The sequence below is a fragment of the Pleurodeles waltl genome, chromosome 11 (assembly GCF_031143425.1).
Source record: "Pleurodeles waltl isolate 20211129_DDA chromosome 11, aPleWal1.hap1.20221129, whole genome shotgun sequence".
NCBI classification, from domain to species: domain Eukaryota; kingdom Metazoa; phylum Chordata; class Amphibia; order Caudata; family Salamandridae; genus Pleurodeles; species Pleurodeles waltl.
In genome coordinates this window covers 942,278,183-942,304,053 of record NC_090450.1, presented here as the reverse complement: position 1 = coordinate 942,304,053, position 25,871 = coordinate 942,278,183, and the positions used below count along the sequence as shown (strand labels likewise).

At 44.3% G+C, this 25,871-nt stretch overlaps 1 protein-coding gene across 1 annotated transcript in view; it reads right to left on the bottom strand.

Annotated features, from left to right (window-relative positions):
- Positions 1-25,871, bottom strand: part of SFI1 (SFI1 centrin binding protein) — a 328,160-nt gene that overhangs the window by 182,334 nt on the left and 119,955 nt on the right. The window contains exons 7-11 of the mRNA XM_069215083.1: positions 17,691-17,793; positions 15,829-15,985; positions 13,404-13,565; positions 12,872-12,942; positions 4,932-5,024 (exon numbers count right to left, since the gene is read on the bottom strand). Of these exons, the coding sequence (XP_069071184.1) occupies positions 4,932-5,024; positions 12,872-12,942; positions 13,404-13,565; positions 15,829-15,985; positions 17,691-17,793 (586 nt within the window). The remainder of the gene's footprint in view (positions 1-4,931; positions 5,025-12,871; positions 12,943-13,403; positions 13,566-15,828; positions 15,986-17,690; positions 17,794-25,871) is intronic.

Genomic DNA, 25,871 nt, shown 5'->3' with positions numbered 1-25,871 from the left:
TACAGAAGTGGTGTGAGCTGGTAGGATTTGGTGGAAATCATTGCTTAGTTGCGGATGAGGAGCCTCTAGATGTAGACAGCTTCTTCTTCTCTAGGTACTGCTGCCTCTATAGGAACCTCTAAAATAACTTATGGTGTATTGAGAGGCTGGCTTTGTTTGAGTGGAAGACGGTTCCTGAAATGATAACCGAAAGCCCATTGAAAAACCTGTCTGACAAAAAGTACCCCTGTGTGTGCTAGGTTGGAGTGCTCCCATAGCTTTGGCAGTTTGTCTTTATTTACTTTTTCAAGTAAGGTATCCAGTTGTGACCCAAACAAATGCTCTTTGTTAAAGGGCATGTTCAAACTGCCTGTTGTACCTCTGGTTTAAAGCCTGAGCATCTGAGCCAGGCATGTTGCCTAATGATGATGCTGGTGTTAACACTGCGTGCAACGGTACCAGCAGCATCAAGCGCACATCTAATGGAATTGTTTGAAATTGAAATTGAAATTGTTTGTCTCTCAGTTACAATTTCTACACCCCTTTTACAATGTTCCTCCGGGAGGTATTGTAAAAGCTCTTCCATGGCATCCCAGTGAGCTCTATTATACCGGGATAACAACGCCTGTCCATTAGCAATCCACCACTGGAACTGCCACTCTTGCCTGCTTCATCTTATTTTTTGCTTTCTTTATCAGGAGGAAGTGTGTCTCCTGTTGATTGGCTATTAGGCCTTTTGCAAGCAGCGGAAGCAACAATAGAGTCTGGTGGATTTGTGCTTTTATAAATAAAGGGTCAGTGGGTGCTGCCCTGTATTTATTATCCACTCCGAGTGATAATCCTTGATCTAACAGGCTCTTTAAATATTTTGTCTGTGTGCCTGAGCATGCCTGGAAGCATTGAAATAAATTAACTTTCCTTATGTGTTGCGCCAAGGGTGTCAAATAAAAAATGCTTTTTATTGGATCTGTGTACATATGTACATGGTGATATGCTGCTGCCCTCACTATAACCTGTTGATATGAGGTGGAATCCTCAGGTGGTGAAGGTCTAGCTGGGTAGAGATCGGGATCATTAGGTGTAATGGGACCCGGATCATATGCATCCTATGGGTCTTGATCATCTAATGTATCCCCTAAATCATGAGCCCCACCAAGTGGTGAATTTGATGGTGTGAACCCCAAAGGAGTGGGGGATGTTGGTGGAGGTGGAGAGGGTTGAGTAAGAAAGGAGTTTTTTCTTTTGTAGTCTTTTTTGGAGGCGGAGCGGAATCAAGAGCCTCTTGGAAAGTCAGTTTCCTCTTTAAAGGAGGATGAGGTGATTTTATAATCCACCCTGTTCCCTCTTGAATTTGAAGTCGGCGCTGATGTGCATCCATAACTTCCAAAATTGGTTCCACCAGTGAAGGGGTGGAGGTTAGAGACTCTCTGAAAATCTTTTTTAAGATTTCCAGTTCTGAAGTCTTTTGTGCCTGGGATGTTTCGGTGCCAAAACTGTGGATAGATGTTTTATTCTTTTTCGGTGCCAAAGTGGTCGGTACCGAAGTAGCCAGCACCGAAGCACCATGTATCTTCGATCACGTCGGATCCAAAGAAGAGGTGCTGAATGTTGATGCCAAAGAATTCTCTTTGGCTTTTTTCGGTGCCACACCAGAAGGCGGGGCATCCAAATGAGTTTCTCAGCTCCGAACATGGCTGGAAGGCAGTGGCACACCAGTGAACTCTTTTGATGTTGCTCTGGTCGATGGTGAAGGGGTCTTGCTTGCGCTGATTGCAACGGTTGACTCTCTATGTCAGATTGTACATCAGAGTCCGAGTCTTGAATAGAGAAGGCCTCCTCCTGCTCCAACTCTTCTTGCGCATGCTCGTTGCTGAAGATGTCCGGTGTGTCATTTGGAGTTCGAGACGCCATTTCAATCTGACAAGCTCTCCAATCTCTAAGTGTATTTTTTGATCGAAAGGAACGGCAAGCTTTGCAGGTCTGCTCGTTGTGGTCGGGGGGAAAAACACAAATTACACACCTGGTGGTGGTCAGAGTGTGGAAATTTTGAGTGGCATTGATGGCAAAACCGAAATGGAGTCCAGTGCATTAGGACTGCATAGTTAAATACCATGTGGAAGAGGTAGGCCCAAAGAGAGCCCGAGAGGGCCGCGCCTGCCACGAAGGGCTGAAATTCGATTCTGGGTGTAAAATGGAACCGAAAGAGAAAGTATGGAAGAATACGCGATTGAAACAATACCAACAATGATATAAAGATGGAAAGAACACTGTTTTGGACTGTATCAAGCCGAGAACTCAGGGTGAGAGGAACACCTGTCCAAACCCGACCGCGGAGAGAAACCATCTAACAAAGAACTCGATGCCCATGCAGAGTATTACGAGGAGGAGGAGTCACTCCGTGACTCGAAAAGCGTCTTCGAAGAAAAACAAGTTGTACTTTTCCGAACCAAACACTAGATGGAGAGCTTATGCACAGCATGTATATCTACAGCTACACATGCAATTGAACATACAGTTCCAATGCAATGCTGTGCCTAGTTGATAGAAGCGGTCTCCTGAACAGACAACACAAGTCAGCATATTGTGTAGAGCGTTCCATAGACTTGCACATAAAGTACTGATTTTATGTCATACAAAGGCTAACTAAATAAGCAGCATGTTTTTTGTTTTCCTAGAATAAAAGAAAAAGGATAAAATATGTAAAAGCCATCGCCGAAAATCAGCCTTACTAAAATGAATAAAATTTAAATAAAACATGAACAAAAAAACTAAGCTAAAACAGGGGGTGACCAACCCGGGTCCTATAGGGCCTTATGACAGGTGCATACCCCTCTTAACTGGAGCTGGGAAGCAGTTATCTTCAATAGCTGTCTGGCTGGTAGCATTGCTGAATGAGAAGAAGCACCCACCGTTGCATTTCTGAGCTGAAAATAAAACTTATTGTTCTGGAATCAGGTATGAGGATGTGAACTATCTTTGAAACCCACAATAGACTTTTTATAATAATGGGCTACTAATGTGCTAGAACTAGTATAGTGCTTATAAGTAGTAAACAGGGGTAATAGTGCCATAGAGTACATGGCAGTACTGATCATGTTACTCAAACGTCCTTGCTGCCTTAATGTTATCTTCACTGTGGTAAAAGCTTATATTGTGTGCACTAAATCAAGTTTTTATTTTTAAAACAAATATTGTAAAATGTACATTCCGTTTTCTAGTGATCCATCGTTCACTATGCTGTTCCTTTGTGAAAGAGGATTTAGTGTTTAGGCATCCCTGTCACGTCTCATGGGAATGAAGATTATCTGAAACAGATCTTATGAAAACATTGCTTAGTGGGTTGTGTATGGGGTTGCAGTCCAACTGTTTTTGTGTTTCTGTTTGGCACACTGGCTAATGAGTCCTTTGCGCCAGGATATCAGAAGTCTGAACCCTGCGACTCTAGAATATTCTAAAGAACCTGACATCTTGAAGAGGATCCTCAGCTAGGATCTTCATCTTTAGCCATGTGCGGGGAACAGGAGGAGCAACTGGAGATGGTGACAAAGATGGTGTTAACCTTCTCAAAGGCACATGGTAAAACGCCAATTTGGACAGCGAGAGAGAAAAGCCTCAACACTGAATGATGTGACCTGTACTTCGGTGTCAAAAGATGTGACTCAACGTCCAACTATGGCACACGCATGGGCCTCGACTGTGACTGGTGCTTTTCTGACACTGGTGTCTTTGGTGCTCAGTGTTCTTTTTCGTGTCAACTACGACCCTACAGCGGAGACAATCGTCCATGGTCAACATGTTGGTAAGGTGCTGTACTCTGACGCCAGCTTCTTGAAGGTTGATATGAAGTCTCAGAAATGGCAGGAGTGATCATGATGACAGTCTCTTTGGAGCAGGGGACCTGTGAAAGTCCTTTAGAGTGGGGATCTGGTCACAGTGAAAGATGAGCCTTCTCTGGCTATCCTGCAATGTCTTCTCTCCTCCCCCAAGGATGCCTTCAAGCTTGCCTCTGATGCAAATCCCGGTGATGTCTTTCAGGCTGTGGTTTTGTTTTTTACAACTTTCATAGTCCTTTACGGAGTGTGAGAGTGATGAACAAACAGTACAGATTATGTGATTAAGAGGTTTCCTTTTTTGTCCCACAAAAGACCACCACACAAAGAGTAAACAAATTTGTACAGAATTACCATTCAAAATATGAAAAATTAGGTGGAAAAGCTTAAGACATTTTTTAAAAGTCAAAAGGAGGCAAGCAATTGGAAAGTTCAATGTAAATAAAACTCACATAATGGGGTAAACAAATTGGGTAAGAAAAAAAACTGACATTTTCAGATATTTGCTCACCACGAGTCAGATAAAAGAAATGAGAAAGTCCAGGCATGCTGAGATATGGAAGTTGCTGGCACTTATCAGCTTCAATTTACAATACATTTTGCCTATCAGACCACTATTTTCCTCTATTCAACTTTACATCTTTGACCTTCAGGTACAAGCTGTACAGCTGTATGGAGAGGCCACAATACTTTCTTAGGAGTAAAAGTGCAAACTGAGAAACAAATAGCCTGCACATGTGATATAGATGTAACAGCATATTATAATGCCATATCTCACCTCTTCCATATTTATGTCCTATTGCACGGATGTGGAGTTTTCCACGCTCCTTGCACACAGGCGGCAATATTCTACCTTCATGACTATCAAGGGAGATCCTAAGGTAAGGAACAGTAGCACCCAATATTTACAGTGCTTATAGACTGAAAGAATAGCAGTGTCATATTATCATTTGTGTCATTAAATGGTAAACAAAACAAGTGGAGGAAAAGTAAGTGGGACTTTAGAGAGTAATTGTAATCGTGGTGAAAGGTAACAAGGGACATAACCTTTATTTGTGAAGTGGAGTGGCTGAAGAGCACACGTAGGGAAGGAAACACAAATAAAGGGGGTACAAATCTCACCATGATCTGATGCTGTCGCAGAGCCAGGTTTCTTCTGATTTGCTGCATGTGAGTGTGAGCAACATTTTTGCGTAGGGCGCTGAAACAAATGCACTGCAAAGACAGAGAAGAATTGACGGTGAGAAAATTCAAGCCTAGATGGAGATATAGCAAATGCAACACATTCAGCAAAACGTGACTTGCATGCAACAACACTTTTCATCCCTGGATTTGTAGTTTCACTCTTGCAACTACAAGTATGGGCTTAAACGTATAGATATGCATGTATAGGATTGGGAGATTGTTGTCATGTTCAGTAAATGAGTGGATTCACGGAAAGCATACTCAAGGGCTGACAGCAAACTGATCCTGGCAACATAAAGACAGGAGTAAGAATGACCAGACACTAGGCCCATCTGTAATTGGATTACTGCATTCATAGCACCAGGAGAATGAGTTTAAAGCACTGTGTGCATTTTGATACTATGTGGGACCACTGCTCAAAGGATGCCTGTGGGTGACACAGGATCGGACCCATTTTCTTGGTGCATGACTACTTATTTTTTCCCCCCAAGCGGTGGGGCCCTTGCTCAATGAATGTTAGCACACTGAAACTAGGTGGAGGGCAATGCTCAATGTTTGGCTGTGTTTTCACAATGAATGGGAATTACTACTTAGCATTCACCTCTATTGACAATGAATGAAGTCCAGCTTCAGTATATGCATGCATCAAGCATGGAATTACACTGCATGGACCAACTGCTTGGTGTACGCCTTCATGTTTATGGTTGTGCCACAAGCTCAGTGTTTCTCGGAACACTAACAATGGGTGCAGATCAATGGTCAATATATGCCTACATTTTGTTTTCTCATGGAACCTAGTACAGCTGCTTATTATAGTGTTACAGCCCATGCTCAATGTATGTCACCTCACTGAAACTGGGAACAGGTGACCGCTCAATAAACGGTCAAGTTTAAGTACCTCAAGGGACCTGCAACTTGGTATAAGCCTATTTATTTAAATGGTTCAAGCAGAAGCTTAACATATGGCAGCAGTGGGAAACCTGACACAGAATCCTGCTCAATATGCATGTGAATAAACAATGGATGAGACCAACAGCACGGCATTAGATCCTGTGCTGACATTTGGCAAACCATATTCTCAGCATGTAGGAGTCTCTACACACTATGAGAGGCTAAATGCTTAGTCTATACCTGTGTTCCGACACCTCCTTAAGGAACACTTCACTATGAAGCAGCAACAGTCCACAAACCAGCTACCCCTCCAAGCACCTGTTGATTGTATCTTTGCATTCAACACTGTACATTGCTCCAGCACATTTTGGCTAGGTTTGCGTTATACAAATAACACATACATACTGAATGGATCCTACTCCTCGGAGTACACCTGTATGTTTCAACAGGTGAGACTCAAGCTTAGTTTATGTTTATGGTTTGATGGTGGGTACGCCTCATAGCTCAATGTCTGTCTGCACAGTGACAGCAGATGAGGCTCAAGCTCAATGGATGTCAAAAAGACTGAAATGGTTTTGCTAGTAGAAAAAAAATATACATATATTTTGTGACTTGGTTGGAAAGCAAACTTTGAAATCAAATTAATTTTCCAAAGATGCTCCAAGGGCAAGGACACCAAACACACAACTATCAGGATGTTTAAGGTGCAGTTTAATTTTTGTAGCGTAGAAGTGGGAAGAACTGATTAGATGCAAACTATTGATAATCAAATGTTGTTTGAGAGTCTAAAGAGATTTGGGAAAAAGTCTTAAAACCTTTCAACCATACAATCTCCTGAATCACAAACAATAGAATTAGACATTTACTTTCAGTGCTGGAACTGACACTAATTTATATTTCAACGGGAACCCTTGAAAGGATTATGGGACTCCCCTCATAAGCATCTATTTGTCACATGTAGTGCTGTAGATCCATATGATCTGCATACTCCTACGGTGTAGTGTTGAGCTCGGATGTTTACAACTTGTTTTTCTTTGAAGAGGACTTCAGAGTCACAAGATCCTGTGATTCCTTCTCTTCGAAGTAATACGTACGGTCATTGGATCCAGCTTCAGATTCGTTTCTGCAACTCAGGTACAAGTGTAGTGGAGCTACAAATGCCTTATGATGATGGCCAAGCAATGTGAATGTAAAGTAAGTGAATATGTGAATTATTTGAGCAATATCTGGAACAACCGATGACTTCCAGGGAGGTAGGTGGGTGCATGTGATCTGACAGCACTACATATGACAAAAAGATGCTTACACCACCTGTTCCAGTATGGAATCTCAATGGGGTATGAACTAGACTCATGGGTCCCCCTTTTGAGTCTTTACATTCCTGTTCACTTCAGTACCTTTCTTGGAAGGTTGTTTTTCTATTGGCAATTACCTCATTGAGAAGACTAAGTGAAATGCAAGTGCTCACGCTACAGGAGACAATCTTTCAAATGCATCAGGACAGAGTAGTCCTAAAACACAATCCAAAGTTTCTGCCTAAACTCCTTTCATCCTTTCATCTCACCAGACTACTGAGCTGCCAGTTTTCTTTGGCAACTCAGACTGAGGACCAGAAAGAGCACTTCATACTTTAAATGTAAAAAGAGCCTTACTATGATAAAAGTAAACCTTTTCGAAAAATGCAACAATTCTTTGTGCCTTTTACTGAAACTAGACAGGGACATGCAATATCCAAAGATGATACTGCTAGATGGATAGTCAAATGCATCCTAACATTTATGCAAAAGCTAAAAGGACCTTACCAGTTCTCCAGAGCACATTCTACTAGGAAGAAAGGCGCTTCTATGTCTTTCTAGGGTAACATTGCCATAAGAAAATGAGCAGACAGGATGTACTGGTTGAGAGGCCTGCGGTCTTGTACAGGTGTTAGTGCCCCAACCTTTTTTTCTTGAATTAAGTATAGGGAATGCACTCCTCTACCCAAATACCACTTTGGGACAGGCTTGACGGCATCCCCTTTCCAAGTAGTGACTTTACTTCTTCCTCCAAAAGATATAGATGTTGCGGGCTGACAAAGTGTCTGCATGGAGAAATGTTTGGTGGAGATGAAAGGAGTTCAAAGACAAGAACTATGTTGGACTATTGGAAGAACCCATTGGTCGGGAGTGATGTCTGCCCATTGTGTCTGGAATCCTAGAAATCTACCCCCAACAGCTGTTGTGTGGTTAGGGGGCATGTGAAGTCACTGCTTGGTGATGGAGGAACCATTTGGTGGCATACCTCTACCTTTGCCCCTGGTTACATTGCTCTATCTGAACCCCTCCCAAAATGTTTACCTCCTGCTGCCTTCGGTAGGTTTATCTCTGGTCTACAGTGAATGGTTAACCTCCACCTCTTCCCTGCTGCTTCCAAAGTGACTGATGCGGGGTGGCTGTTTTTAGTGCATCGATTGTCTTTGCTGACCTTTTTCATTTTTCCCAACATTTCATCGACCCGTGATGGTCGAATTAATGTTCCCTATCAAAAGAAACGTTTTGCAGGCGTTCCTGGACTTCAGGTCTAAAACCAGAGATACGCAGCCACAAATGTCTATGTAAGAAAATTGCAGAGCTGACACCTCTGGCTGAAGTGTCCGTCGCAACAAGTGCACATTTAAGAGTTGCATTAGATATATGCTTCTCAGTTTTCAGATCTTCCCTTTTTTCCTATACTGAGATGAGGGAGAGCTTCCATCTCGACCCACTGTGCACTACTGTATCTAGAGAGCTGCCTCACAGAGTTGGCAATCTTCCAATGATTCGTGCTGCCCACAGCCACCTTCTTCACCGCAGCAGATATTCTTTTGCTTTCTTTGTGAGGTGGAGGTGTATTTCCTGTTGCTTGCGCTGCTGCTTGTTTCAGTGTGGTAGCTACCACTAGGGAATCTAGAGATGGGTGCCCCCTAATGTAGAGCGGGTCGGAGGGTGATGCTTTATACTTTCCTCTGTACCCTAGGAGTTAAGAACCTTATTTTGACAGGATCCTTAAAAATGTCTGTTGACGGTTTTAGCACAGATTTGACCAAAGGTAGATAATGAATGGTCCTTTGCGTTCTGGATAAAGTCTCTATTAAACAGTCCTCCTCTTCAAGGGTGACATGCATGTCTACCTTGTGGTATGTTGCAGCTATTTGTATGAACCTGTGATAACTTGTGGTGTCATCCGCAGGGATGGTTTAATAGGGATAAGTTCTAAATAGGAGTCATCCCGTGGGTAGATAGTCTTCCCAAGGATTATCACAGCTCTGTGGGTAATCTGAAGGCCCTTCCAAATCAACCCTGGGGAAAAAGGATCTACACTACCAGTAGTTTAATGTGCAGAAGAGTGTGAATGCGCTGGTGAGCTGTGTGGTAATGGGGAGAGTAGCAAATTGGTGCCTTTGTTGACCATAGGCCTCTTGGGTGGCAGAATCATTAAAGGCTCTTCGAACTCTACTTTCCTCTATTTAGGGACCGTGAGTTTCCCAATCTTTAGGTCAGTAGTCTACTACCTCTTGTTGAGGACCAGGTGCAGCTTTTTAAGGACTGGGCCCTCTTCTTCCTCCTTAGTCCTCTCATGGGAGTCAGCCCAGGATCTCATGACTCAAAAGACTTCTTTGAAGAAAAACATGTTGCAAACGTCTGAGCCAAACACTAGATGGCAGGAGTATGCAGAGCACATGTATTTACAGCCACATGTGCTACGAATATAACATGATAATTCAAATTACAATTGAAACAGGGTTCCCCTCTGTAGGAAGTCTCCCTTTCAGCATGGTCAACCAGATTTTTCACCTTTGCTGAACCTTATATTTCTGCTGGCTTTAGAATTCTGTGAACTTTACCCCTGTTACTCAGGAGTAGAGCACCTGTGACCCCACCCTTTTTACTTGCTTGAACTGGCTTATTCCTGATTGGCATATTTAACTTGCTTACAAGATCCTAATATGGGCAGAAAGTGCACCTGAGGCCTGGAAGTTTAATGCCACTAATGGACTGCAGCATCTATTATGCCATCTACTGGAGTAGCAGGGCAAACATAATTTCAGGCCACCCTTGTGCAGTCTGACTGCTGCAGTGTAAAGCAATACAATGCCAAAATAACTTGTTTTAGCAGGAGAAAACCTTCCTCCTAAATATTAATGTCACCCCTATACGGGCATTGCAGTGACAAAGTATGGTTCATGGTATTTAAAAGTGAGACATCTAGAAAATTAATATTACCATGTCCCTACAGTGACAAGGCCCAAAAAGCTATTTTCACTGTGGTAGACTTAGTTGTCCTTTGTAGAGAACCAGAGTACAGTTTAAAATACTAACACTGATTCCCAGGAATGTGATCAGATATAAAAAAAATAATTATACAACTACTTTAAATAGTTATTTGAATCCAAATCAATGGTGAAGTTGAAATTTTAATAAATATTAAGGGAAAGTAACTTTTAGAAAGTTACACTTTACCTGTCTGATCAGTCAGAAGGCTAATTAGAATAAGCCTTTGGCAGCTCAGCCATAAATAGTTGTGAAATAGGTGTGAAGTGCCTCTCAGGAGCAAACAATAGGCTGACCTAAACCGCCAGAAATGACATCTCTGAACTCAACAGAATATTCAGAGTATGGGGTTATGGGCATCCTGAGATACCACACTTAGGGCCACATGTACGTAGCTTTTTTCTTGTCGCAAACGGCCGATTCGCAAAATCGGGCCATTGTCGACAAGGAAAAAGCCTTCTGATACGTACCGACCCTATTTTGCGATTCGGTAATCTATTTACCGAATCTCAAAATAGGTTTACGAGTCGCAATTAGGAAGGGTTGGTCCCTTCCTATTTGCGAGTCGCAGTGCAATGTAGGATTGTTTTTTGACTGCGGTCACAAAACAATCGCAGTTAGCAGCAATTTCAAATTGGTGCTAACCCATTCGCAAACAGGAACGGGTCCCCATGGGACCTCTTCCGCTTTGTGAATGGTAGCAAAAATATCTTTTTAGAGTAGGCAGTGGTCCCACAGACCACTGCCTGCTCTCAAAAAATGAAAAGAAAACTTTTCATTTTTATTTTTTAAATGCATCAGTTTTTCCTTTAAGGAAAATGGGCTGCATTTAAAAAAAAAAGAAATGCTTTATGTAAAAGCAGTCACAGACATGAAGGTCTGCTGGCCCCAGTAGGCCACCATCCCTGTGAGTGCCATCTGGAGTGTGTGTCACATTTGTAGATAACAATAGTATTCAGTTGGGGCTAGGCGATAGTCTGTTTGTAAATCCTGGAAAGGGACAACCCCCCCCCCCCCCGATTCCATTGGTCTCTCTCCCTTAACAGGCCAATTAGATTCCATATGGTGGAACCCTTCCGCTTACCAAGCGCACCCAGGTTGGCTGTGTCCCAAAGTGGACTAGCTCGGGTAATCTTACCAGTCCAGTCCAGAGCTCTGAGAGTCGCGTACCAAACTTTTAGTGTCACTGCAGTGAGTCTCCCAAAGTATTCGAGGCGGGCACAATCTTTTACCAGGACGAGCTCAGTTGGTGTTTGTGACCCACTCTCCACTGTGGTCAGTCTCAAACAGCACCTAGATCCTGGTCTACTGCAATCATTGCCCCAAATAATAATCTAATTTCTTACTCACTGAAGAAGGGGAGAATATGGTCAAGGAAATGCATTGAGATTATAACGATGTGTGAAACAACAACAACACTGATTGAAAGCCCATAAATGGACAAATTATGTTTAAAAAGGAAAAAAGCTAACAATGAAATTAAAGCTATAATATTACAACTATATTGATAGAAATGTGCTTATTTATTAAGGAATTTTGTAAAGAATTACATGTCACATGTTGACTGCTTCTTAGTGAAAACACTTCTTGAGAACTGGACTATCAGTATCCAAAAATGATTTTTGTGGTGAAATAGCTCACAAATGTCCACAAAATAAAGGTATTTAATTGCAATTTTTGTCTTTTATTACAAATAAGTTTATAAAATTAACAAAACATATTCAATAAGAACTATGTACCCTCGACAGAGGAATTAACCTGTGTTCCAATATGGAATATAAAAGTTGAAGGAGAATACAGCACTGCTAAAAAGAAATAATCAACAAGTTATAAGAACTAGATGGTAAAAATTGAGGTAGCTAGATGCAAAGACTATTGACTAAAGTAAAACCTTGGAAGGCATCTAACAAAAGTGAAAATACACCCATTCCTGCTGAATGTCTGCAGACAGACACTCAATCAGGGCGAGAACGGTTTAATGTGTGCAAACACACAGCAAGTCAGGTAATTGTATAGGCAATACATTTAGTCAGTGCTGTATGCACCTGTTGAAGTGCTGCAGCACACAGTGGACAAGTAGCTTGATTAAGTCACAAAGCTGCATAAATAGATCAAGAGGCAATGCAACAGCGGGATTTTTATCAAGTTCCAAAAGGGCGCTTTGCAGTATCCATATGTACTTTAGCTTCACTGAGAGACACAATGGTGCAGGTCAAACCTCCAAATTTTGCCCATTCCACAAGAAATTGTGAGTTTGTGTAATCCACAATGAAGGGTAAGCCTACAATGTGACGCTGGGAGAGGCTCAATGCCCAATATATACCTTTAGTGTCGTACTGGGTGAGGCCAACATTAAGCATGTTTGTGCAATAACAATGGGTAAGACTTACTATCCTGTGTATGACTGCGCTGCGGCACGTGATGATGCCCGGTCACCGGTATATTCCGGTGATCTGGCACTCGCCACCCACGTTAGACAGTCATCATATCTACAGAACAAGTACACTGCTACAACCTTTAGAGTGACTTGCCATGAACTAAAAGTGACGCTATCAACCAAATTTTAAATGGCAATATTCAAACTATCAGGTCGACGTCATGTGCGGGGTGGTGTAATGTCAGTCGGGGTGCCAATTGGCAACTCTCATGAGAGGATCTAAAATATGTTCTTTTCATACTTTCACAATAATGTCTTACCAGCAAATGGCGTTGATGGTATCTCTCAGCTTGCACCCAAAGCGAGCGCTCTTCAGACTTCATCACTAGATCTAAGCGAGATTTAGGAATACACTTGACTATAAACAGTAACAACCTAACTTTTCATATCAGGCTTTGGAAGGTTTACCCTACTTTCGTACACAACCGTCTCACCTCCCAACCACTCTCCGTTACTCCAGTTGTACCCAATCGCAAGTATTATCTAATGGAGAAGAAAGAAAGAAATAAAATGAAAGATAGAAAAAGAGAGGGATGGGCCAAGGGGCGCAGACATTTTATTTTAATGTTGCCTCATGTATTCACCTCTGCAAAAAAAAAATATATATATATATATATAAATTTCAAACAAAGATAGCCCATAATCACCGCAGCAAATACATTCAGCACATGTTGATGCTTTCTCAACAAACACACACATACATACGAGCTGACCCACAGCCTCCAGAGAGCCTTCCTCAGTCGCACAACAGCCTATGCCACCTTTCAGTCAGTTTGTCAGTGTGAAGGATACAGTGCTTCCAGTGACTGAGAGCTCGCCGACAGACAAAATGTGATGCCAGTACTGCCATACGTTCCTGATGAGCACGAATGCTTCTCTGATGCATCAAGGCAGAGAGCCAGTCTGAGAAACAGTGCTGAATCAAAGAGTCAGAATACATCCGCTGAGCCAACTCTAAAATGAGGAAAAACAACATAGAGCTAAACTGATAAATAAGGTATTGACCAAGGTTTTTAGGCACTGAAACACAGCTAGATAAGCAGGTCAATCATACAGTGCTTAAGAGGGCATTGCTGACAAACAACTCAAAACTTTTTTGCAGACACACAACTAGAGAAGAAGCAGCAGACATGGCACGTGGGCAGGCTATTTGAGGAAAAACAACCTGAATGACTTACATAGAGGCAGAAAACACACACTGCTAGAAGTATTGCAAAGACAAATCTCCAAAGAATTAAAGGAGATAGTTTTGGAAAGAGTACGAGGTATGGCCAAAAACCTGATCTACAGAGAAGCAGGTGAACACTGCTACAGAGGTTCTCATAGATATAAATGTAAAGATTTCTCAGAGATACTAACAGAGTTTAAGGCACACACCGCTAGAGATATTAGAAAGTTTTTAATACTTCTCTAGGGATGCATCTAGCAAGAATGGGAGACAATAACCTAACTCAGTGGCCATCAGAAATCGAGTGAAATATTTTTTGAGAAACAACCCTAGTGAATAAGCAGGAGAGAGAGCCTCAAAGACTTGCAGCAAGAGGCTATCCCTTATTGAAAGCTAGAAATGTATTACATTCAAACCTAGCAACAATTGTCCAAGCACACAAGTAGAGATCATTCTACTGCCAACAACAGGTGCAGAGACAATTGAAAAAGTAATGAGATCGAGGTCTGTTACAGTAGAGTACTTGCTAAGCACAGCTTCTCAGAAACAGAGAGAGACAGGGAGAGATCCACGCACCTAGTTAAGACTATTAAAAGGGCACATCTGCCTAAAAAAGGCACATAAAGAGAGCATCGCAGAAGTACAACTATAGAAGCCATTACAGGGAAGCAGATGGGACAGACGTACAGGTAAGCATATCCTCTGTGATGGGGCTATGCAAACAAAACAAGATAGACCACTACAGAGAGACACCCAGGAAAACCACTGCAAAACCATTCTGAAAAGACCTTTACAGACAAACCGGAAGACTGAGCCTCATTGAGACAACAAGAGATTTGGTAGCTGGACAAACACAGAAATGCCATCATACAGACAGCTACCGAAAACACTGCAGGGACACAGCTACAGAGGCTGAGATATGCTCGGCTAGGGAGGCCATTATACTGACACAGGCACTGAGTGCACCATTAGAGGCCGTTGCAGAGACTGCTACAAGCATAGAGTTATTAAAGGTTGCAGCTACACATTCATACAGAATTGAAGGAAAACGTAGCTCCAACCATACCTGGAAACAGAAAACAAAGGACAACTGGCATACCAACTCATAAATGGTACTGGAGGTCAGAGCCATCTGAGCGCAGAAAAGAAAGAATGCAGTAATGTGTCCAAAAAGTGACAAATCTCCAATAAGCCTGATTAAATATCCGTTATGGAGCACACAACGCTTTGCCCATCAACAGTTACCATACAACCTCTTTAAACAGTGGTGTCTGTGATAGTGAAGAGACTGGCTCAATATGACTGAAATGCTTGCAACTGACATCTGCTCTGACAACCATGCTGACGCAGCCCTACACCTTAAAGTTTTCTCTTTTTATTTTCAAAAACAAAATCCCAAAACACAATTTTCTTTTTGAAAATAAAGACTGTAATGCTGCCCTCGCTATGGGAGTCATATCGCACGGTGAGGAAAGCATTATTATAATTTTACTGTTACTCATTGCAGGGTTTTCCTGTTGGTAACGGACAGTAGATAAATGGCCATATGTCCACCCATCCTAATTGGGTGGGTGGGCATATAGCCATGTCTCCACCGCCCGACAGAGTAAGGGCCATCAGTGAGGTTTGACAAACCTATGGTCCGCCCGCTTGATTTCGAAATCAAGCGGGTGAACTATTATGTTCGCAGTATTTATACTCCATCACTGTAGCAACAGAGTATACATACGGCAACATATAAACTAGGCCTTCACTCTCAAATCCTTTCAAGATCGATAAATTCAGTTCCACTGAACTGAATAAAGATAACACCTTTTAATTAATCAATCAATCAATCAATCAATCAGGAATTTGTAAAGCACACTACTCAACCGTGAGAGTCTCAAGGCGCTGCAGATACCCCAAACCTTTAGTATGAAGCACTATACAAAGAAGTTATTTTGTGAGTTGGTTTATCACAAGCATTTGAATATTTTAATAATATTTTCTGTACTTTGTGAAGCACTTTGGACCACTGTACAAGGGAAAGTCTCTGGGGCTATGACTCACGATATTGCTGCCGCTTCTCTCTACGGATCTGCATGTATCGCTTCCAGGCCAGTAATGTCCACCTCAGCTGCTGGAGACTGTGATGCTTCGCTGCCTGGGCCACCTCTTGCTTGTACCTCTGGACCTGCTGACAGTGCTCAGTCCACTGCAGCCAGGCCTGAAATGAAAAGGAGAGCAATGGAAACAAAGCAGCGGGTAGGGGGCTATGACTGCGGTATGACAGAGTTGACATAAGAGATACAAGGCAGACTCAACAACAAAATAAGGACACAGGGGAGACTAGCAAAAAAGTGGTAATTTCCTTGTAGAGTGACCAATAGTTAATGCTTGATTGTCTTGAAGTAGCAATCCCAAGCTTTGGTGGAGAGACGAATGAGTTCACAAAAGAAATTAGATGTGTTTAAAAGAGCAAGATGACAAAACAACACTTCATGAAAAATATGGGGCACTAAAAGAAGGGTGTTTAGAAGGAAACCTGCAAAAAGCTAGGGTTATTCAAGAGACAAGAAGGAAAATCTGAGATGACAGCTGGGATGCAGTAATGGAAATGGAAGATATCACGTTAGGAGGAGAGACTTAGGGCCTGATTACAACTTTGGAGGAGGTGTTAATCCGTCCCAAATGTGACGGATATACCACCAGCCGTATTACGAGTTCCATAGGATATAATGGACTCGTAATACGGATGGTGGTATATCCGTCACTTTTGGGACGGATTAACACCTTCCTCCAAAGTTGTAATCAGGCCCATATTGTCTTACAAACACTAAAAAGGTAAAACAAAGCATGACTGAGAAGAGAAAGGTGAGAAGCAAGATGAGTGAGGTGGAGAGGAATGCATCGAAAACAGAAGAGTGTGAGAGAAGAGGTTGAGAAGGGGAAGTGCTATAAGAGACAAACTGTGACACGAAGGACCAGGAAACAAAGGAGAGGAGGACACTGAAAGCATCAGAAAAATTTAATTAATAAGCTCAATGATGTATATGCGTACATTGTTTATCAAGCATGCACATGTATGTGGCATGACACTGCGGTGCCCCACTGTGACCATGTATGTACATGCATGCATTAACATGCATATGTAATGATGCTGCATCAGTTTTGTTTTTTAATTCTAATTTACTGGTATAAGTTGGAAGATATTCATCTTGGAATGGTGACGTAAACAAAACCTAAGTGTGTCAAAGTGAAATTCCAGCTCCTGGGCCCTGCAAAGATTCAAATACAATGTAAAAAGAATTAGACTGTGTAGTGGTTGGAGGATGCAATGTTGGAACAGGCAGCTGTAAACTATGTGCTAAAGTGCAATGGGAACAGCGGGACAAAGGAATAACAGAGGAGTTGGCTGGCGGTGGAATAAAAACAGTCTAAACCAGAGGATGGCTGGGAGGGGTGAAGGAAGCAACAGGTGTGCACCAGGGAGTGTGGAGCAATAGAGAGAGTGGGGAAGCAACACACTAGGGAGAGTCTATGAAAATACATGTACTCTTATGGAGTGCTGCAAAAAGTAGAAAAAGTTAGTTCTCAGATGCCATCCAATCCACAGGATGGCAAAGAAACTAAGCGCCAAGAGCAGGACAGACGGAAGAGGAAGAAAAAACACTGAATAAGAAGCAAGCAAATCAGATTGACAAGAAAGCCAACCAATGGTAAGCACAGGCTTGACCCAAACAAGCTTTAAGTAAGATTATTGTCCGGAGTAGGCCTTTGACAACAGAAAGCTAAAAGCAGTCTTTAGGCAAAACCGAGAAAAGGCTGAGGAGAGGGACATGCAAAATAGTAACAGTATGAAAAGGTAGGGGAGCAGAAAAGAATGGTGAGAGAGAAAGCAGGTACTGGGAAGGAGAAAATGGGAGACAAACCCGGCTCTGCAGACTCAGAGCCCAGTGCCTCAGACTTAAAACATTCATTTCTTGAACACGATGAACCTCTTGCAGCCGCTGCACCCACGAGCTCCATGCCATGCTAGGAAAGATAGCAACAAATGTCAACATTAATATAGCAGTTACTATGACAATCGTTAGGCAGGATGGAGAGCAGGAGTAATGAAAAAGAAAAACAAAAAATGAAAAAAAACAGGAAGGAATATAAAGTAAAAAAATAAATAGTATAGAGAATAATGCAAAAACATATGAGAAGGCAGTGGGAAAAAAGCAAAAAGGGAGAGCAAGTGTCTATATGAACAAGACAAAGACGATAACGGAAAAACCAGAATAGACTACAGCAAAAAGTAAAAACAAAGAACACAGAAAGAAAAACAAACTGACAATGACAGGAAAGTGAATAGGAAGAACGATAATGGGTAAAAAAAAGGAATAAGAACTGATTGTGTTTGATCTGATTACCCAGTTGCAACATATTATGATCACACTTCTAATATGAAATCCGCTGCAATATTGCATTACCACGGTCTTCAGCCTCTCCATTTTTTGGAAAAATGGCCAGCAATGAGAGGACCATTAAATTGATTTCTTGAAGGACAGACTGCCTTAGTGATATGGCTCACCGCAGTATCATCAGATGTTCAGTTTTTCGTCTTTCAAGCTATCGCTAAACGTGGTTGAATAATGAATTATACAATACCAAGCATTAATACATTTAATTGCTGTCCGGTGAAAACCTGCCAATGGTTTGCAGATCACTTGTATATTCCCTTTTCGAGACATACTGAAAAAACTGTCTGACACTAAAAAGTGATCTGATCGATAAAAATTCATGTCTCTGAACAATTGCAAGGTCACATGTCTCTCCAACTTGGCTTAATAAAGTATCATAAACCTGAACTAATTTTTTTATTATTCTGTACACAAAACAGCAATATAATTGTTTTGTCCATCAAATTACATAGATTGATTAATGGTACTGGTGAAACGAAGACTATTGTTTTGACAGCAGCCGATGGCACTAACTCCCAAGCTAGCACTACTCCACATCCTTGAAGATGAGGGATATACACAAACTGATTTTTTCTGAGACTGGGAAACTTTCCTATATTATTAACAACAATTTTTAAAAAAAATGTATTTCAGAATTACACCCATAAGTGGGACTATTCAAGTGTATGGCTACCCCAAAGGTCCTATAATGTAGAAAAGACCTACTCATATACACTTACAATTGTAGCTGAGTCATGGATAGCAGAAGCAGACTAAACAGATGAGAATGATGAGAAAGAGAATGTTGGAAAATGGGTTATTGGTAGGGCAGGTAGGTACCTACACCTAGCAACAAGCCACTAACCTCCACATAGGTACAGTTAGGTCTCAGTAAATTAATCCCAGCTCAACCCTTGGTAGCTTGGCAACGAGCGTCAAGGCTTAACTTAGGAGACAAAGGCGGTCATTCTGACCCTGGCGGTCAAAGACCGCCAGGGCGGAGGACCGCGGGAGCACCGCCGACAGGCCGGCGGTGCTCCAATGGGGATTCCGACCGCGGCGGTAAAGCCGCGGTCGGACCGGCAACACTGGCGGTCTCCCGCCAGTGTCCCGCCGCCCCATTGAATCCTCCAAGGCGGCGCAGCTTGCTGCGCCGCCGAGGGGATTCCGACCCCCCCTACCGCCATCCAGATCCCGGCGGTCCGACCGCCGGGAACCGGATGGCGGTAGGGGGGGTCGCGGGGCCCCTGGCAGACAGTGAAATACGCGACGGGTGCAACTGCACCCGTCGCACAGCTTTCACTCCGCCGGCTCGATTCCGAGCCGGCTTCATCGTGGAAGCCTCTTTCCCGCTGGGCTGGCGGGCGGCCTGAAGGCGGCCGCCCGCCAGCCCAGCGGGAATGTCAGAATTACCGCCGCGGTCTTTCGACCGCGGAACGGTAACCTGACGGCGGGACTTTGGCGGGCGGCCTCCGCCGCCCGCCAAGGTCAGAATGAGGGCCAAAGTGTAAAGCATTCAAATATCACAAAACAGTAATTCAATAAAACACAGGAAACAGTTTAAAAATCCAAAACCAATTTATAAAAATAGTTTATATTTTTATCTTTAAAATGACACAAAAACGATTAAAATCGGTTCAGGGGAACCGGAGATATGAATTTTTAAAGAATTATTACTTTTCTAGCGCTTAGAAACAAAAAGCGCCAATCGGGTCATCTGGTTGAACCTCGACCGGGGCAAAGTCAAACTTTCAGGCCGACCGCGATGGAGCCCTGCTCGGCTACAGGTTGCGGGAGGCCTCGGTTAAAAAGTTACCTTCTGACTTAGTCTTTATTTTGAAGTTTTTCTTCACCGGGACGAACCTGCCAGTTGAATCCGACCTCCTGGAGCCCTTGTCCGGATACGCGATGTGGGTTTCCTCGGTGGAGACTTTTACCTTCGGACTTAGTCGTTTTTTCGAGATGAAAATTCTTCGACCGGGGTAAACCTGGATCTTGATCCGACGTCCATGGAGCCCTTCTCGGATACGATGGCTGGGAGGTCCCGGTCAACTTTTTACGTTCGGACTTAGTCTCTTTTTTGGATGTTTTTCTTTACCGGACGAACCACGAAGTCAGGCCGGGTCGCGGTTGAGGCAATCCGGCTAGAATTTCCGCGGCGGGTCGGTCCCTCTCTGGAGCTTTTTTCCAAAAATTCTCAAATCTTTTCCAAACTTCTGGGGCTTCACCCAGATGTTCTTTTAAGGTTCTTTTGGGGTCCACAGCTCACCCCAAGGGTCCAGAAGTTCTGTGATGGTCCTTGGGGGGTGCGGACTTCAACTCCCAGAATGCACCTGGCGCAAACTCCTTTTTGGCCACTGGACAGTGGTCAGCTGGTCGCTTTCTTCAGGAGTTGGTGCAGGGGACTCTGGTTAGCAATTTTTCACCTGTAGCAAACAGGGAGTCCCTCCTTGAACCAGTTGAAGCCAGGCAAAGTCCTTCTTGTGGTGAAGCCCAAGTGTGCAGCTGGTGCAGTCCTTCTGAGTGCAGGTTCCAGGTGCAGGCCAGGGGTCCAGCAGGGCAGTCCTTCTTCTTCTTTAGTTCCTTTCTTGTTGAATTCTGGAGGGGATCTGAGGTGTGGGTGCAGGTCTGCCAGTTTTATCCTTGCTCCTGGGTGAAAAACAGGGGGGCCCTGGTTCTCCAATCAGGGACAGGGTCGTCCCCCTGTGATGACCACTTCCTGGGAAGTGTGGCAAAAATCCATCCCAGAAGGCAACAGTCTCTAAAAATCCAACATGGATGAATCTGATTTTTGGAGGTTACATCTGGCTGAGCCCACCCACTGGTGTGACTAAAAATCATAAACACACCCCTCTCCTGCCCTCTCCTAATCTAATCAAGGGGGCACCTAATTGTCTGGGGTTGCAGGATGTTGGGGTGTTGCTGGGTGCTCCAAATGTCCTTCTCTGCCTTTGAAGACCAGTTTGGCAGCCCTCCCCCTTCCTGCCTCACCATCTGCTGAGGGGAGATTCTCTCCCCCAAGCACATTCCTTTGTGTGAAGCCTGGCCACTTCACACCTCATCAAGGCAGCCTGGCAGAAGCTGCTGCAGGCTGGCCAATCAGAGCACAGCAGCAAAAACAATGCAGAGCTGAAATTGGCAACTTTTTAGGTAAAGTCTAAACTTTTTACCTGAACAAGTTATATTAAATCCAACAACTGGAAGTTGTGGGATTTATTACAACAATTAATTTGATACCAAATTCTTGGTATGTAACATTTAAGGAGACTTTAAAATTTAAAATAAAGTCTGCCCATTCTAGCCTATGAAGGCCATTTACTTCCATGAGGGAAAAACTAATTTGGCTGTTTTTACCTCACCAGGGCTTATAAATCTATTTTTATAAAGTCCCTGCTTATAGTTACATGGCACCCAGCCCTAGGGGCACATAGGGCACACCTTAGGGGTGACTTATATGTAAAAATAAGGTAGTTTAAGACTTTGGAAGTACCTTTAATTCCAAAGTCGAATTTGCATATAACTTTAATTTAAAAGCAGCCAGCAAGGCAGGTTTGCTTTTAAAATGACACTGGGCACCTCAGCAATGCACCTAGGTGTGCACCACCTATGCTGTGGTCCCTAAACCTACATGCCCTACCATATACTAGGGACTTATAGGTAGGTTAACTTAGCCAATTATAATTAGCCTAATTTGCATATCCATTTTACACAGAGCACAGGCCCTGGGACTGGTTAGCAGTACCCAGGGCACCTTTAGAGTCAGGAAAACACCAGCAAAAAGTGGAAAATGGGGGCAAAAAGTTATGGGGCCTCTGCAATCAGCCGTTTTCTCACACAACCCCCCCCCCCCCCCCCCAGCCCACACGCCCAGGAGACTCAGCCCAACCCTGGGAGAGTCTTCCTGGCTTGTTAGGCGAGGAAGACAGTGAAGAAAACTGGCTGTCCCTTTGCAGGGCCTATTCTGCCTTACATCCTCCTGTCAGGGTCACTCCCTCTGGGTAGTGAAGCCATCCCAACAGTAAAAGGACCCAACTCAAACTGAAACTTCCCTCTAGGGGGGTCTTCCTCCTCTCTCTCTGCCAACTTGGGTAGTGAGGTGCCCACCTCCCCTACTCCTAACTTTGCTAGGGCAACACCTAGCTTACCCAAAGAGGTCACCCAACACTTGAGCAACCCCACCATGACCAATAGGGTCAGGGGGCCTACTTTGCTATTGGCCCTGGGGTCTGCCTCCCAGGCCAAGTACAGTGCTGCCAGGAAGGCTAGCACCCAGCAGAGGCTACTGACAGCTGTCAGTACCCAGAACCACACCCTAAGCTCTCCACTGACAGGTGGCTGAGCTGCTTTAGGGGCAATTGTGAGGTCCTGGCACCCCTCTTGCTGTCTAGAGTGGGGGGCTACCACTTCCTGTGGCAGACACCCTCCTTCCACTCTCCCTTCTGTCAGTGCAGGGGCAACACCCTGCATCTGGACAGCTGCCTGACTACTCAGGACTTCCTTGGGGTCAGGGGAGGCCTCACCAGTGCCAACTCTGGGCTCCCCCCCTACTGGGGCAGAAGGCCATTGGCTCCCTGGAACTCTCTTTAAGAGTGGCCTACCCTTCCTTTTCTTCTTTCCTTTTCTTGGGGACCCCTGTCTCCTAACTGTAGGGACTGACTCCCCAGGACTTTGGGTTGGGGGGGCGCCCTGGGCGACCACCCCATCTGTGACCAGACTCACCTCTGGGAGGTCATTGCCCAGGATACAATCTAGGGGAAGGTCAGCAATGACTACCACCCTAATCCAGTCAAGGATACCCTCCCTCTCTAGGGGCACTATGGCTACAGGTTTGGAGGTGACCTCCCCTGTGGCTATCCTGACTTTCTTTGTCTTTCCTGGGACATACATGTCTGGGGTCACTAACCGGTCACTCACTATAGTGTGACTGGCACAGGTGTCTCTCAGGCCAGTGGTAGGGATCCCATTCACTTGAATGTGGTGGAAGTGCCTACTCCCACCCTCAGGGATCACCAGCTTACCATCTGGTCCTGTCTCCCAGCTCAATGCTAGGAGGACTTCATCATCTGAGGAATCCTCCTCTATGGCTACACTGGACAGCCCAGTGCTAACCACCTTCTTTGGACAGGCTGCATCTCCTCTGAAGTGACCTGTCTGCTGACAGTCAAAGCAAGCCCTACTGTCCAAGAGCTTTTTTAACCCTGGGTCTCCCTGTCTCTGCTTGTCAGAGTAGGAGTGGGATTTACTCTCCTCCTTCTTAGGGTTCTGGAGTACAGAGGGAGTCTCTGTGGTGGGCTTACCACCTCCCTCCTTAGGTTTTTGGGGACCTGTCCCCCCCTTCTTGGAGTCTCCCCCCTGGGACTTGACAACCACCCTGGTTCTCAACTGCTCATCAGCTGCCTCCCCTAGCTCTCTAGGGTTGGTCTGCTTAGAGTCCACTAGATGCTGGCGTAACTTTTCTTGGATACAATTGGTCAAGATGTGCTCTCTCATGATCAAATTGTATAACCCCTCATAAGTATTTACTTTGTTGCCAATAATCCAGCCCTCTAGTGCCTTTAGTGAAATGTCCACAAAGTCAACCCAAGACTGGGTACTGACCTTCTGGGTGTCCCTGAACTTCATTCTATATTGCTCTGGGGTCAGACCAAACTTCTTGGCTAAGCACCTTTTCATACTAGGGTATGAATCTGCCTCCTCCCCCCTTAAGGTCAGAAGCCTATCCCTCCCTGAGTTGGGGACCAACTCCCACAAAAGGGAACCCCAGTATTGAGGCCTAACCCTTCTCATTTGGAGTGCCCTCTCAAAGGCCCCTAGCCACTTATCTATGTCATCCCCCTCTATATAAGCAGGAACTACCCCCTTGGGTAATCTGGGGCAAACTCCCCCACCCGTGGACACCTCAGCTTCTTTATCGCTGCTTCCATCTCTTTTCTCTTTGTATGCCCACTTTTTCTTTTCTAGGGCCAGCTTCTCTGCTTCCAAAGCTATGTATGCTAGCTGGGCCTCCACCTCTCTTTCCCTGATGGATGGGTTCTCTCCTCCTGAAAGGACCCCCTTCCCACCACTAGCTTTGGATCTGCCCCTAGTGACTGTATTTACTGAGGACCGTTCTTCCTCATCCTCACTTGGGCTCAGATGCCTTCCCTCCCCTGAGTGGTTAGAGCTTGCATCCTCCCTTCTTTCTCCCTCCTCTGGAGCTTCCTCTGACTCTACCTCTTGGGCCTCAGCCCATGCTGTCAGGGATGTGATCAGGATTTGCTTCCTGAGATCAGTGGTTGCAGGAAACCCTCTTTCAATACACAACCCCCTAAGCTGGACTACTGTCAGTGTGGGTAGGCTAGCCAGATCAAGCTCCATAGTTCCCTAGTTTTGTGTCAACAAAAACTTTTTGCAAAAATTGGAAACAAGAATTTAGAAAAATTACAAAAATTCAATAATTGAAATTAATCCAAATTAAAAATTAAAAACAATTTTTGCACTAGGACAATTTAAAGGATTTTTAATTTGTTTTACCTAAAACTGTAACGTGATATTGAACACAAGTACAGGATCCCGTCGCTGCTTCCAATTATGTTGGAAAATGTGTTATTGGTAGGGCAGGTATGTACCTACACCTAGCAACAAGCCACTAACCTCCACATAGGTACAGTTAGGTCTCAGTAAATTAATCCCAGCTCAACCCTTGGTAGCTTGGCATCGAGCGTCAAGGCTTAACTTAGGAGACAAAGTGTAAAGCATTCAAATATCACAAAACAGTAATTAAATAAAACACAGGAAACAGTTTAAAAATCCAAAACCAATTTATAAAAATAGTTTATATTTTTATCTTTAAAATGACACAAAAACGATTAAAATCGGTTCAGGGGAACCGGAGATATGAATTTTTAAAGAATTATTACTTTTCTAGCGCTTAGAAACAAAAAGCGCCAATCGGGTCATCTGGTTGCACCTCGACCGGGGCAAAGTCAAACTTTCAGGCCGACCGCGATGGAGCCCTGCTCGGCTACAGGTTGCGGGAGGCCTCGGTTAAAAAGTTACCTTCTGACTTAGTCTTTATTTTGAAGTTTTTCTTCACCGGGACGAACCTGCCAGTTGAATCCGACCTCCTGGAGCCCTTGTCCGGATACGCGATGTGGGTTTCCTCGGTGGAGACTTTTACCTTCGGACTTAGTCGTTTTTTCGAGATGAAAATCCTTCGACCGGGGTAAACCTGGATCTTGATCCGACATCCATGGAGCCCTTCTCGGATACGATGGCTGGGAGGTCCCGGTCAACTTTTTACGTTCGGACTTAGGCCCTCATTCTGACCTTGGCAGGCGGCGGAGGCCGCCCGCCAAAGTCCCGCCGTCAGATTACCGTTCCGCGGTCGAAAGACCGCGGCGGTAATTCTGACTTTCCCGCTGGGCTGGCGGGCGGTCGCCTTCAGACCGCCCGCCAGCCCAGCGGGAAAGAGGCTTCCACGATGAAGCCGCCTCGGAATCGAGCCGGCGGAGTGGAAGCTGTGCGACGGGTGCAGTTGCACCCGTCGCGTATTTCACTGTCTGCGCAGCAGACAGTGAAATACATGTAGGGGCCCTCTTACGGGGGCCCCTGCAATGCCCATGCCAGTGGCATGGGCACTGCAGGGGCCCCCAGGGGCCCCGCGACCCCCCCTACCGCCATCCGGAT